Here is a 15,922-nt window from a genome sequence, read left to right as displayed (position 1 = left end):
GTTTTCTTTCCTTTGAATACAAGTCAAACCTATTTTTAAAATGAATTTTATTGATAGGTTTCATTTCAACATCACTTTTGTTTCTATAAATATGGCTTCCCTTGCCTCCACTCAGTGAGGGGTCCCTTCTAAGTAGGAATAAAAAAATAAAGGGGGTTAGAGGTGAGAAAACATTCCAGCAAAAATAATCAACCCAGTATATGCAGTGTTCCACACCTATAGTCCTCCACTTCTGTCAAAAAGGGAGGAAGGCATATCAGTCATTTGTAGTGAGGATCATATATCTAAAGCTGCAAGGGGCCTCAGAGACTGTGTAATCTAACTCCATCATTTAACAGATGAGGAAACAGCTTCAGGGAGGCAAAATGAATTGTTTAGTTCCACACCAGTAGCATGCTTTAGAAGTAGGATTTGAACCCAGATTCTCTGACTCTGACTTCAGAATGCTCTTTCTCCTGTGCCATTATGTCCTTTTCTGGGAATATGCTTGGATATTATAATATACTACATTAAGTTTCTCTATCTCTCTTTCTCTTTGTCTCTGGCCCTCCCCCTCTGTCTCTCTGTCTCCCTCTCTTTCCTTCTTTTTCTTCCTTCCTTCCTTCCTTCTTTCCTTCCTTCCATCCTTCCTTCCTTCTTTCCTTCTTTCCTTTCTTCCATCCATCCTTCTTTCCTTCCTTCCTTCCTTCCTTCCTTCCTTCCTTCCTTCCTTCCTTCCTTCCTTCCTTCCTTCCTTCCTTCCTTCCTCCCTCCCTCCCTCTCTTCCTTCCTCCCTCCCTCCTTCCCTCCTTCCCTCATTTCCTCCTTTCCTTCCTTCCTTCCCATCTATACTGTTGTCATCACTGTTGGCAAAACTTAATTAAAAAAATCTTTTTCTTTGTTTTTCCCTAGGGGAAAAACCCAGGCATTCAGGCTGGGTCAGGTATAGTTTGGGGGCAGTGGAGAAGAGATACTAAACCTACACCTTTAAGGTCTAATAGACAATATAAAAAGAGAAGAATAAGAAGGTGTTGAAAAGGCTCTGGGAGCTGGCTCCTTCCTGCTTGGGGGCTCATTTCCTCAATAAAGCATTGTTATTTGGGAATGTGATGCAGGCCCCTGACAGAGCTCCAGAGGACTGGAAACAAGCTTGGTTTGGGGTGGTTGGCAATGGGAAACCCAGTCTACTGGCCACTTATTACTTGAGCAAGTGATTCTTTCTCTAGGTCCCAGTTTCCTCATCAATAAAATAAAGGAGTTAGACTTGATGACCCCCAAAGCTTCCTCCCTCTCAACTTCTGAGGATAATCCAGATGATGACTACAGAACTGTCCCAACTACATGATGCTTTCTCTCCTCTCAGAGTCCTGACAAAGAGTGAGGTGGGATAAGAGGCCCAGAAGAGGAGGAGAAGGAGGAAGAGGAGGGGGAGGAGAAGGAAGAAGATGAGGAAAAGGAGGAGGAGGACAAGGATTACAGGGGAGGGTTATCCTGCTGGCAAAGCTCAGGAAGGAAGTTACAAGGCAGAAGGACCTTAGAAAATGCCAAGGGTTGTACAATCCAGGTTTCTTAGAGGATTCATGTTCACCATCTTGGGAACAGAGATAAGGCAGCTGAGCTGGAATCAGATTCTGAGAACCTAAGATGAAGCTCTGATTTGGAGGAGGTGACCCATGATGCTTTCCATGGATGGCAAAGGAGGAACCCTACTGATCAGGCTAATCAGTCTCTGGGCAGAGTGTAGGGCAGCAGAATGGTTTTTCCTAGGACTTACCCATTTATTGTCTGGTTATATTTCTGGGCTTTCTTTTGTTTTATGTCTCTTTCTGCCTGCTATTCTTTCCTCTGTTCTATGTCCATCTTTCTTCCTTTTCCCCCTCTTGAAATCTTGTCTGTTTGTCTGTCTCTCCTCTCTATCTCTTTTTCTCTCATAGTTTTTTTTCCTCTTCTGTTTCTGTCTCTTTTGAGAACATTTGAAAGCCCTCACACACACATATGCTCACATAGCATTAAGGTAATTAATTGATCATGGGATTTGGAGCTCAAGGGTTTTCTTGGAGTTCATTATTTTAGAGATAAGGCAATGAACACTTAGATACAGGGACTTGCCCAAGACTCTAAAATAAGAAATTAGGGTAGTCAGAATTTGAACCCAGACCCTCCAATGATTAATTCAGCACTTTCTATTATTCCAAGCTGTCTATTCCTCTCCCCTGATCCCCTTCCTCATCTATGATTTTCTGTCTCTCTTTTTCTAGCGCTCTGTCTACACTCTGGGTTTTTTCCCCTTGTTCTTCCTTTTCTTAATTCAGGGTTATTTCTGTGACTCTCTCTATTTCTATCTTTTCCTCTCCTTTCCCTACCTCTCAGGTCTAAGACCTCTGCCCCAGTAAAAAAAAGGATTCTAATACATACACTCATAGTCTCTCCAGTTCCCCACCACATGTTCTGTGATCATCAGTAAGATGTGCTCACATTTGCTTCACTTTACAATTGATTTTCTGTCAGGGGAACAAACCCAAAGCACAAAAAGATTCCTTCAGCCTCTAGAAAACTCATATAGACTCTGGAAGCCTGAGAATTTTTTTTTCCAAGTCATTTTTTCCCCACAGTTTATTATAATTGTAATACTAATACTATTATAATTGTAATACTATTATATTATAATAGTAATACTATTATAATTGTAATACTATTGAAGAGTGGTCTTCAAGAATCAAGGCCTCAGGATTTTTATTGGGAAAAGAAGTTGCTCCTTAGCATTTTATAATTCTATTTGCTCAGCGTCTAGCCTCCTTCACTCTACCTCCCAGCCCAGTGCTCATGACTAAATAAGGCAGCTGAGCTGGAGTCAGATTCTGAGAACCTAAGATGAAGCTCTGGTTTGGAGGAGGTGACCCATGATCCTTTCCATGGATGGCAAAGGAGGAACCCCACTGGTCAGGCTAATTAGCCTCTCCTCTCCTCTCCTCTCCTCTCCTCTCCTCTCCTCTCCTCTCCTCTCCTCTCCTCTCCTCTCCTCTCCTCTCCTCTCCTCTCCTCTTCTCTCCTCTCCTCTCCTCTCCTCTCCTCTCCTCAAGTACTCTGTATTCCTTTTCTTCATTCCCATTGCAGACAGTTCAAACTGATCATCATTACCACCCACATGGATCATTGTAGCTTTTATTCTCTCTTTTTCCTCCAATCATCCCTTCAAATAACTGAGAGAATGATCTTATGGTATGGTATGGTCAAGGCTTAGGACCAGAAAACTCCTCCCTCTCCCTCCACTCCACCCAATCCTTATTTTAAATACTTTGCTTTTCTTGATGTAGTTTAGGATTATTTTAGTTCCAGAATAAAGTCAGCCATGGTTTAGGAACATTACCTCCCCCTCTAAAATTCCCACCCTTAAATTAACACTGGTGGGGAGGGCAATGTCTTTTGTGAGCCTTCTTTTACATTTATAGAGTTTTTTTTTTTTAATGCTCTTCCCCATCTCTCTCTAAGAGTCAAACTGAACAACTCTCTGTCTGTTCATCCCCCACCCACCCCCTAACTCCAAACATTCTCTGGGCCCTTCTACCTTCATGCCTTTGTTTACCTTATTTGTAATATCTAAATATTTGTAATGTCTCTTTTCCTCAAACTATTGTTTTCCTATCTATATTTTAAATCTCAGCTAAAATGTCATTTTCTCCACAAACCCTTTCCTGATTTTCCCTGGTCAGTAAAATTTCCTTTCTATCACTCCCACAGCATTTTACTTTTATTTCAGTAATACATTTACTATGTGACATTCTAGCATAGTTGGTCTTGGAAGAGGGTCACCAGAGAAGTTCTCTGATTAATTTGATGGGCTTCTAAGGTGATTTTTATTTATGTCCTCCAATGAAGGTCTTAAGCCTACTTAAGACTGTGAGAATGGGGAAAGGTAAAACTCTAACTGATCCTCCAGAGCAGTGACAGCTCAGGAGCCATTCTTACATGCTGGGCCCTCTAAATGGCAGTCTTCCATGCAGAGTCGGCCCTTTTCCCTTTTTTGGGAGATAGACCCAAGAGCAGCAGAGCTAAGATTGACTAGAACTTTAGGGATGGGGGAGCAGGAGAACCCTGTGTTTACAAATGCCCTCTTTCCCTGGAGCTGTTAATGGTAGCTTTGGGGCAGACACACAGGAAATATATGTGCTATCCCTGAGAAGAGAGTCACTGGACCCATCCTCTACATTGAGAAGGGGAAGCATCGACAGCCTTGCTTCTCTAGCAACCTTAATGTTCAAGAATGCCGGGACTCGGCCAAGGAGGGCAATGGTGTAATTTCTCAGTTGGAAAAATGGCAACCATGGAGAGGGAAACCTTGTGGCCAATGATTAGAGTTCCTGAGGATTTGGGAACTCTCTTCTTTCTGCAGGAATGGCAAGAGTTCCTGTAGAGTTCGGGGACCTATTATAGAAAGAAGATGAAAGAGTTTCTGAACAGTTCCAGTCTCCTGGGGAGAAGAGGGTAAGTAGTATGTGTGGCCTCTGAAGCTGGGAGAGCTTCAAGGAAATAAGGTCACTAGACAGGGGAATAAAAAATCCTGAACTTTGTCCTTTCCTAATACTATGAGCTATTCAGATATATTGGTCCAATGGTGACTGATGAAAAGATGCTTCTTGAGAAACTCCAAATTCATTTTCTGTCTAGAAAAGTCCAAGCTGTTAGGGTAACACTATAAGGTTGAGGCTTGTAACTCCAAGGTTAGTTTCATTTTGAGGGGTACCCAAATCAGTACTTTCTTAAATTTTTTCCAATTAAGACCTCTTTTCTCCCAAGAAATTTTAATGCAACCCTGGGTATATAGGTATATACAAGAGGTATACAAATCAAACATTTACTGATAATAAGTCATAAAGAAATTTATTTTAGAAAAGTTCTTTGGTGTACATATAATTTTACCATTTATTAAAGATGAAAACAAATTTGCATGCTAATGAGATAGATGTGCTTGTTTATTTTTACATAAAGATTTATATCTTAGTGGATTCTTTGATAGTTTTTACTATTGTCATGACCCATAGCTTCTCAGAGAACTGATTTGAGTCTGAAAGAGTGTGTGTGTGTGTGGGGGGGCCGTGGGTGGTCTGGAGGAGAAGGTAAGACTTAGAGGGAAGAGAATGGAATTGATTGTTTATGGGTGTAACCGTGATTACTTTGTATGATTTTTGTGCATTTTCCATTTGTTGAAAGGTGATTCTAGTACTTGTTACTTTTGGTACTGAAAAGAAACTGGAGACCCTTTTACTCATATCTGTGGAGACCTAGAAGTGAGCTATATTTGTTCACTATCTAATTTGAGCCAAATTTGGAGATTTCCCATAGGAATTTCTGGGTAGGGAGGAAATGAGGCAAAGAGATATGATTTTTTTTTTGAGACTTTCTTGATGCTGGATCCAGTCTATGTAAACCTAAAGCTTGGGGGGGGGGGGCGGCAGTGCTAGGCTTAACTTTGGGTCCATGAATTTGTTTAATTTTTTTTTGATAACTGAATTTATTTTTTATTTCTTTTTTTGATAATTGAATTTAAATATAATTATTTTTCATTGTAACCCTATGTATTTTGTTTTGCACACTTAAAAAGATTATTCTGAGAACCAGCTGGTGTTGCATTAGATACAGCACTGGACTTGAAGGCATGATGATCCTGAGTTAAAATCTAGTCTCAGATACTTACTGGCTGTGTGATGCTGGGCAGGTCATTTAATTTTTGTTTGCCTCATGTTTTTATCTAGAAAATTAGGATAATAATAGCCCTTACCCATCAGGCTTGTTGTGAAGATCAAATGAGATAATATTTATTAAGAATAAATTTTTTAGTACAGTTCTAAATATTCCCTTCCCTTTCTCCTAAGAAGTGGTCTATAGGCTTCTTTATCATATTCTCAGAGAGCAATGATATAAGAAAGGTTAAGAATCCCTGGATTAGTGGCTTAACCTCTTACTAACTGTGAGCTCTTTAAAGGCAGAGAATCTTTTCTAGGTCTCTCCTCACAAAGAACCCTTTAGTATAAGCTGAATTAATTTGTCAAATGGCCCAATTCCTCTTCTTAAGCCTCTCTGTTTGTATAAGGACCAGGTAACTTCAGGGTCTTTTAAATTCCCACATTTCCCTGAGCCTTCAGGAGATGTCCTGGGTGTTCCTGTTTGTGGATTTGTAAGAGCCAAGAGTTAGCAGGAACTATTGATTGCTGGGATATTTAGAAGAGGCTGACATTTATACTAGTCACAAGATCTGGATTTGGAAAGAATTTTAGCAAGCATCCATCTATCCCAACCTCCTCATTTTACAAAGGAAGAACTGAGGCCTTGGAAGATGATGTAATTTGTACAAGATAACACATGGCATAAAAAGGAGGGTTGGGACTTGACTCAGACTTTCAAATTCCAAATCCAAGTATCTTTTTACTATACCACGAAGGGACAGAAACATGGAGCCTGGGAAGAAATCTCAGCTGAGAATTGGGGTGGAGGGAGGGAAATACCAAGCTACTGTTTTTTTCTTTTTTTAACTTCAAAACTGTGGCTTTGGAAGGGAAGGAAACAAGCATTTATTAAGCACCTAGTGTTTAAATGGACATTGTGCTAGGCACATGGTAAATATGGTTTCATTTCATTTTCATAACAATTCTAGGAAGTAGGAAATAATTATAATTACTCCCATTTTATAGTTGAGAAAATGGAGGCAGGTAGTGGTTAAGTAACTTGTTCAAGATCACACAGCTAGGTTTGAACCTGAATGTTCCTTTTTCTAGCTTTTTTAATTGCACGCCCAATTCATTGATTTCTTTTTTTCTCTATTTTATTCATATAACTATTTAGAGATATGAAATTTCCCCTAAGAACTGCTTTGGCTTCATCCCATAGGTTTTGGTATGTTGTCTCATTATTGTCATTCTCTTGGATGAAATTAATGATTATTTCTATGATTTGTTTTTTGACTCACTTATTCTCTAGAATTAGATTCTTTAATTTCCAAATGGTTTTTAGTCTATCTTTCCCTGGCTAATCATTGAATCTAACTTTTATTGCATCGTGGGCTGAAAAGGAAGCATTTACTATTTCTGCCTTTCTACATTTGAGGTTTTAATGCTCTAATACATGGTCAATTCTTGTGTAGATATCATGTACTGCTGTGAAAAAGGTGTATTCCTTTCTGTCCCTATAACATTTTCTTTAGAGGTCTATCATATCTAAGTCTTCTAGAATTCTATTAACCTCCCTAGTATCTTTCTTGTTTATTTTGTGGTTAAATTTATCTAATTCTGAGAGATGAAAGCTGATGTCCCCCATTAGTATAGTTTTGTCGTGTATTTCTTCCTGTAACAGACTTAACTTCTTTTCTAAGTCTTTTGAGTGTTCTACCATTTGGTGCATATACATTTAATATCAATACTACTTAATTGTCTATGGTATACTTTAACAAGACATAACTTACCTTTTTAATTAGATCTATTTTTACTTTTGCTTTATCTGAGGTCAGAATTGCTACCCTTGCTTTTTTTGCTTCAGCTAAAGATGATAAATTCTGCTCCCGCCTTTTACCCTTATTCTGTTTCAAATGTGTTTCTTGTAAACAACATATTGTGGGATTCTACTTAATCTATTCTGTTATTTGCTTCTGTTTTATAGGAAAGTTCATTCCATTCACATTCACAATTATGATGACCAACTTCCTCCATCCTATTTTCTCCCCTGTATATTCTTTTGTTCTCTCTTTCCACCCTGTCTCTCCTTAGTAGTATTTTATTTTTAACCCACCCTGACCTCTATCTGTTCTCCATTCTGTCACCCCTCCTCCCTTCTTTTACACATTTTTCCTAGTGTTTCTGCCCTTCCTTCTAACTAGGAAACAAAGCTAATGCTAAGCCTACTATATAAGAGTTCAGCAAAGGCAGCTCCTCATATAGTACTTTACAAGCGGCCCCACTTAGTGCAATTCTGGCCTCCTTTGTTCACTCTCATTACATGCCATCTCTCCCACCCTCAAAGCTTCAGCTCTTGCAAATAATCTTGTGTGTGTGTGTGTGTGTGTGTGTGTGTGTGTGTGTGTATGTGTAGGGTTAAATGACTTGCCCAAGGTCACACAGCTAGGAAGTGTTAAGTATCTGAGGTCATATTTGAACTCAGGTTCTCCTGACTTCAGGGCTGGTGCTCTATTCACTGTGCCACCTAGCTGCCTCTAAATAATCTTTTATTTTAAGAGTTATTAAAGAATCTTTAGATCTGGGTATAAAAGGTGAAATAAACATACAAAAAACATTAGTTTAGGGTGATTTCCAGGTTCTCCTTTTTTTTTTTTTTTTACATTTTCTATAATCTATCACTTATTTTTTAGACTTCCTGCCTGGAATTCAATTCTATTCACTAAGTATTTATTAAATATCTACATGGTATAAAGCATTGTGCTAGGGGCTGGGGATATGAAGACTTTGACAAGAAGTGCTTGTCCTCCAGAAGCTTACATTGGTGTGACTGATGCAAAACTTAAACATTTCATATTTATATCCCCAGCTTAATGCTTGACACATATAGACACTTAATAAATATTTATTGATCGATAGATTAAGTAAGTAAATAAAAATGTAATTTGAGGAGGAGGAGAGAGAGTACTATCCTTCTCCAGTGAGTGCAAAAGATCTTTTAATTCTTAACCCTCTAGAAGTGTTGAGGAACCATGAGACCTTTGGGTAAATTATTTCAGGTTCTTATAAATCTTTTATTCTCCTCCCCAGCCCCACTGTTTAATTCTTATCTCCTCTTCCTATCCACTCCTTCTTTTGCCCAAGACCAAGAACTGAAGCTGGATTTATAGATACAGAATCATAATGTAGTAACAATGTAGTCTGGGAACATTGATCATTGTTGCCTCCACTGAGAAGATGGCTTCCGATTTCCCAAACAACTAGCTTATATACCAATAATACCAACTCAACTCTGCTAAGTTGAACATGACCCGTACTATTCTAAGAGGCTTTCTGGTCACTGGAATGCCAATGAAGGGAGCAAACTGCCATGTCCTCAGCAGGCCCCAGGGGCAGGATTCCCCACCAAACTGGCCTCCCTGAACTCTGAAAGGAAAACAGTTTTGTTTCTCCTTTTTGTATTCCCCTTGTAATTTGGGACCATTTCCTAGGTAGAACTCCTCATAGAGCTTCACCCAGGCCCTGATTGCAAAATTAAATGCAATTGTTTTAATAGCAGCTTCACTGCTAGCTCCTCTTCTCCCCCCAAAGGGCAGGCTTCAACCTGAGGGAGAGGACATGCCGGCAGTGGGGATAGGGTAGATAGAGGCTGGGCTGTCATGGCACCTGGGAGGCATTCCTAAACAGAGAACGGATGAAGCAGAACAACCCTCTGTCCCCAGATCCCTGTTCCCCATAATATAAAGGCATAAAACCAACCTCCTGCAGTTCAAACCTGATGGAAAAAGATCTCAGACAATTCTGGGAATTTCCCAGAGAAATCCTGGGAAATTCTCAGAGAATTTCAACTGGGACAGTGCCTTTAACATCACTAACTTCCCATGGTCTCAGCTTTCTCAACTGAAAACCGAATGGGTTGGGTTAGATCCCAGCTTCTTAAACTATGGCATCTTGCAACTGAACGTGGGGCTGTGAAATTATGATTTATTATTGGTAAATGTTTGATTTGTTTCTCTATTTTATTTATGTACTTATGTATCTGGGGTTACATAAATATTTCTCAGATGAAAGAGGTCATGAGGAGGAAAAGTTTAAGAAACTTTGGGTTAAATGACCTATTATTTCCCTTCCAGCTTTAAAGCTATGATGCTAAGTCATACATCCAGTTCTGAACTTGAGCCTTTCTTCTTGTATCATGATCTAACCCCTCCCCACTTAAAAAAATAGATATATACTGAAGAATGTTTTTGTAATATTATCTGAATTATCATCTTAGTACCTGCATCATAAGGATTTATGGCAAATTGGTAATGCAGTATGGGATGGGAAGTCTGAGATATAATGGAAGATATATTTCCCTTCTAATGTGGAATGTAGGGGGAGTGGGACAGAGGCTGGGATAAAGCTGAGGCTTAGCTGCTGAGGGCATAAGAGTCTGTGGTCAGAGGGCATGGGATATTATTTTTAGAAATGTTTTTTGTAAGCACTCTCAAGATGTCAGGAGAACTCGAGGACAGCTCCATCCCTCCCCACTCCCCAAGCATGTGGAGTGGCCCCTGTGGGTCAAGCTTAGGGGAGGACATGGACAGGAGCCACATGGGATGGGTAGATGGTCATGGGGGAGGCTTGGATCTGTATTGCTGGAGGAAATCCTCACAGACCCATCTGAGTGCTTGAATACACTTAATTAATAAATAAATGATAGAAAAACTTCAGCCTAGGTTGTAGGGATTGATTTTGTGATAAATCGAATGTTAACAAGTATAAAGGCACCAAGCCTCCCGTGGACAGTAACACACGTGTGTGTGTGTGTTTAGGCAACCTGCAAGCCTTGCCCATGTGTCTTGCCTTGGCTCTGGGCTGCTCTGGGGATTAGCAGTGGACACAACACAATGTTGTTGTAGCTAACAACCAGTTAGCCACCTTAGACTTTTCTAGCACTGATCCACGTGCAGACAAAACATGTGCTCCCTAGAAATTCATTCATTTTAGTCTCCACAAGGGTCTCAGCTTTGCTATCCCTTAGTTATTTCGTGGACTTGGAAAAACATGAAACTAGATTTCTTTGAAAATGTCTGGGGACCAGAAAAGTGAGAGATGGATTATGGGGCAACAAAGCTCTTGCTTACCTTGATGTTGTCTTGCCAACGATGGGCCTTCTGGAATTTCTCTGCAGCATCAGCCAGTCTCTGAGAGTGAAGGGAAAAAGGCAATGGTCAGACAGATGGGACAGAGGCCCCAAGCCTACCCACAGTGCTCTTCACAAGACCTTCTTCTGGTGAATGATGGGCCCGGGAATGATAATGATAATAGCTAGCTTCTGCTTTATACATATGATCTCATTTTATCCTCACAAAACTCCTGGAAGGGAGGTGCTATTATCCCCATTTAGAATGAGGAAATGGGATCTTTCTGATTCCAGGTCCAGAACTCTATCTACTGTGCCATCTATGAAATTCTGGAAGATTATACTGGTTGTTCTCTGCCCCAGTCCCTTTTTGCCTTCAGTTCCTGGGCTTTCACTCCTTCTTCTCCTCTACCTAATTCCCAATTATGAGCGTCCTGGCAAGAAGGGGCTGCTGACTTTGAGACAAAGCTGGCTAGAAGAATTTTTTTTTTGTGAGGTAATTGGAGTTATGTCCATCCATCATCACAGAACTAGTAAATATTAAGTGTCAGAGGCTGCATTTGAACTCAGGGCCTATGATCTATCCACTGAGCCATCTAGCTGCCATTAAAATAATCTCCATGGGATTTTGAGTTCACTCTTCGCATCCTGGCTCTTTTAACCTTCCCCAATAATCTCCTTGTCTAAATCTTAGACCTGGGACTCCCCTACTCTCCAGAAGCTTAGGACCAGGTGTGTATGATAGAGTTCCAAGACAAACCATTGAAGATATCAATGGAGTTCCCCTCCCCATTTCCAACTCTACTGTAGAGCTGGAAGCACTCCAGGTATCACCCTCTAGGAAGTCTTCAGTCCCCCTTCCCCCAACTCAAATCAATTGAACTCTCTAAAAATTCCTCACAGCACTTTGCCCTTTACATTTAAATTCTCCTTTGTATCACAATTTATTGTTTTATGTTTTTAACCTACTTGCAACCCCAGTCAAAAAAAAAAAAGGTGATACACTAATTGAGACTAGAGTCTGTGTCATATCTATCTTTATATATTTCTTTCTACCTTTAGTCTGTAGTACAGGGCCTTGTAGTGAATAAAGCTAAATAAATGTTGGATAGTTGACTGGGGAACACAGCCTTGACCCTGAATTCTCATCTGTTCCTCCTCCTCTATATAATATCACACGCAGCTGTCATTTAGAGGGTAAGAAGCCACTTTCCTTCCATTTGAGCAATCTTGTAGTCCAGATCAGCAAATTACAGGTAGACAGTATAGTCACAGAGTGAAGTTTACAGAAAGATCCCCAGCCTTCCTGCTCTGGTTCTTCCTGGACACGCTGTTCCCTCCAAATACTCAGACCTAAGGGGACCTATCCTCCTCTAAGCCCTTCCAAACCTTATTTTATGTAAAAAATGAAAAGCAAACCCAAGAAATCTGGTTCATCGTCTATATTTCATTTTACCTTACCTGCTGTTCCCTTAGTGTTCTATTTCTCAATCCTTCTATCTCCATATAACTAAGTCATTGGGGTAGCAACACTGCTCGTGATTGTTTTCTGGGCCCTCCTACGCACCCCAAATGATTCTTCTCTAGCCTCCACTCGGACAGAATCCTTCTTTTATGAAGATCGTGGAGCTGGAACTGATGAGAATAACTATGTACTTATTTACTCTGACTATAACTGCTGTAAGACTCAGTTTTCCTAACTGTAAAATGAGGGGCTGGATTGGATGAGATGCCCTTTGGCTATCTCTGGTACCATGACATCCAGGGGCTTGATTGAAATCAGAAGACTGGAGTTCAGCGATGTGCTGGAACCTGCTTGAACAGATTTGAAAGAGCTGATTGTTAAATTTCTCAGTGTGAGCATTCACTCTTGGAAATGGCAAATGCTTCAAATTGGATTTGATTTATTGTTCTGTTGATTGTCTAGAGTTATGATAAAGTGATATAGAAAATGTTAATAAAGCAGATTAAATGTAAAAGTGTGTTGCACTAAGAATTTTTTCTCCAGAAGGCTAGTTACTAAACATTTATCAGCATGTCCCTGCTTGGGGTCAACCCTAATTTTAATCCTTAGTATGTGATGTTCGACAAGTCAATATCTCTGTGTTTCATTTTCTTCATATGTAAAATAAGAGTATTGGATTTGATGATCTTTAAAGTCTCTACTAGCTCTGACATTCTTCAAGTCTATGAGTCACTTTCCCAGCTGTGCTCAAATCAAACCCAAATCAATTCCACAAACATTGACTGATCCCCTATGTGGGTAGTGCCCTGAGCCAAGGATTGGTCCCCAGGGGCCCTCAGCCTGGCTGAGGAGACAGGATCTGAATATATGAAAGGTTAAATAATAATAAAGGATTAAAATAGCAGCTCAAGACCACAGGGGAGATGCCCTGAGGCCTTATGGGTTTGTGATTAATTGCCAAATGTGACTTTACAGACAATAAGAGCTGAAGGAGCTTAGAGAAGGAAGAGATTCTTGCTGGTCTGAGTAGTTAGGGGATCTTCCTGGAAGAGAAAGCATTTTAGGCGGACTTGAAGAATGGGTAAAATTCATAGAGAGAGTGGGGGAGAATTACAAGTGGAAGGACAACATGAACAAAGATAAGAATTTGAACAAGGGGAGTAGGCAACATAGTACAGTTTATACAAGGCTGGCTAGAAATCAGAAGACCTGGGTTCAAGGACCACTTCTGAGAAATAATGGCTGTCCCAGATCATTCTCCGGGATGGCAGAGAAGGTGCTCATCTCTGTTGGTAGAATACATTCTGGCAGCTCACTAACCAACAAACGTAGGTGGGGGACATTCAGGATCATAAGTTTTAGAGCAAAGGCTTTGGAGACCATCTAGTTTAATATGTCATTTTACTGATGGGGAAACTGAGGCTTACAGATGTGGCTGGAGCTGAGGATGTGGGCTTGGAAAGTGGGCAGAGGCAAGTCTACCACTTAGGCCTGATCTGCACCAATTAATTCTTTTTCTTATTACTCATCTTCTTCTAAGGCATGGCTCAGGATGCTTGGGCCCTTCCTGACAAATTTTTAGGTTGTTGTCTTACTCATGATCACAGCTTGCATTTGATGGTGATTCAGAAAATTCAGGGCACTTTAAAAACATTATCTATTATCTTTGCTCTCCCTTAAAACCCCCTCCTTCCCTTGGCATATGTCTTGTTGAGTCAAGTGTCCAGTACCAGCTCTCTCATCTGTCCCCACCTGTCAGATGCTTCTGATCTAACCTCAAACCCTTTTGTCTGGATTATTATAAGAGCTTCCTATTTGCTCTCCCTGTCTCCAGGAGCTTTCCTCTGCAATCCATGCCCCACAAGGCTGACAAGATGATATTTCTAAGAGATGGCAGCCTTCATGGAGCTCACAGACTAGTGATGTGATGACACACACACAGAAAACTGACTTTACCTCATCAGAGCATCAGAGAGGAATGCACAAAATGCTCTGTGTGGTCTGAGGAGGAGAGGTCTTTGCAGGCTGGGGTGATGGTAGAAATCAGGGAAGGCTTCATGGAAAAGGCCACATTTGAGTTGGGCTCTAAAAGGCTGTTTCTAGACCCCTGATTATTCTCAAAGGTCTCTGACTCTTGAATATTCATAATGATTTCATTTCACTGAGTCCCATCCAAGCATTTAACTCTCCTGCCCATAGGAGATAGAGATACACACACACACACATGAATGAACAAATCTTATAGATTTTATATTTGCCAGGGAATTCACAATGAATTAGTTATCAATCCCCAGCATCCAGAGGCAAAGACCATTTACTGGGGACTAGGATATAGGATGCCTAATTTGGCTTTGCTTGCTCTGGCTCAGATTGCTATCTGCTGCAATGGAAACAAGCTGCACTCAATTGTCCGTAATCCTTCAGCCAGATGCTTGGGCAAACAGGGTTTTCAAGATGTTGAGTGGTGATCTGGGTAAAGTGTGTGTGAGTGTATGTGTAAGTATGTGTGTATGTGTGTATGTGTGTATGTGAGTGTGTGAGTAAATGTGTGTGTGAGTGTGAGTGTATGAGTGTGAATGTATGTGAGAGAGTGTGTGTGTATGTGAGTGTGTGAGTAAATGTGTGTGTGTCAGTGTGAGTGTGTGTGTGAGTGAGTGTGTGGGTGTGTATGAGTGTGAGTCTGTGAGTGTGTGAGTAAAATGTGTGTGTGAATGTGAGTGTGTGTGAGTGAGTGTGAGTGTGTGTGTATGAGTGTGAGTGTGTGTGTGTGAGTGAGTGTGTGTGAGAGTGTGAATGTGAGTGTGTGTGAGTGTGTGTGAGAGAGTGAGTGTGTGTGTATATGAGTGTGAATGAGTGTGTGAGTGTGAGTGTGAGTGTGTGTGTATGTGTGTATGAGTAAATGTGTGTGTGAATGTGAGTGTGTGTGAGTGTGAGTGAGTGTGTGAGTGTGTGTGTATGAATGTGAGTGTGAGTGAGTGTGAGTGTGTGTGAGAGTGAGTGTGTGAGTGTGTGTGTGTGTGTGTGTGTGTGTGCCAGGTGGAGGTCAGGGCTCAGTCTGGGGGGGCGTCGTTTTGTGATCAGGGTTAGGATTCAGTCTATATCCAGGGCTAAGGATGAGTCTGTGATCAGGATAACAGCAAAACTGGCCATACAAGAATCAGTCTGTTGCCTTTGGGCTAATTCACATGGTTTCCTGACCACTGGAATCACTTCTACAGATCTATTGGTCCAACAACAGAATTGACCAGATGCTGAGGGTTAGCGATGACTGGGAGATTGGAGAGAACGTGGGGTTGATGGGAACCATCTACTATTTCTATGTAAAATTAAGCTCCTTACATTTTCTCCTAAAATCTATTAGTTGCTCCTTCTTTCTCATTCTTTCTGTCTCGTTAACTCAGCTCTCCACATTTACATCTTTGGGATGACTTCAGATTTTCCCTTCTCTTCCACTCATATCCAAGCATTTTTTTAGGTCCTGTTGATTCAACTCCCAAATAGCTCTTGTGTGCATCCCTTATTCTCGCTCGCACGGCATCTCGCTAGAGTTCAGGCCCTTGTTGCTGCCTGCCTGGATTATGCTAATAGTTTCCTTGTAGGACTTCCTCCCTTTCCTTTCTCCCCATCCTGCTCTCTTCCTCTCCTCATTCCAACACACCTTTTATACTTTTTTACTGTATACTTTTATAC

At 40.8% G+C, this 15,922-nt stretch overlaps 1 protein-coding gene across 1 annotated transcript in view; it reads right to left on the bottom strand.

Moving 5' to 3' along the window:
* The window catches only part of CACNA2D2 (calcium voltage-gated channel auxiliary subunit alpha2delta 2), a 441,743-nt gene that overhangs the window by 72,422 nt on the left and 353,399 nt on the right, over positions 1 to 15,922 (bottom strand). The window contains exon 4 of the mRNA XM_051985848.1: positions 10,769 to 10,828. Coding sequence (XP_051841808.1) covers positions 10,769 to 10,828 — 60 coding nt within the window. The remainder of the gene's footprint in view (positions 1 to 10,768; positions 10,829 to 15,922) is intronic.

This window comes from Antechinus flavipes, chromosome 1, assembly GCF_016432865.1.
Source record: "Antechinus flavipes isolate AdamAnt ecotype Samford, QLD, Australia chromosome 1, AdamAnt_v2, whole genome shotgun sequence".
NCBI classification, from domain to species: Eukaryota; Metazoa; Chordata; class Mammalia; order Dasyuromorphia; family Dasyuridae; genus Antechinus; species Antechinus flavipes.
Note: the sequence above shows the minus strand (reverse complement) of the source record. Positions and strands in the feature narration are given on the sequence as shown.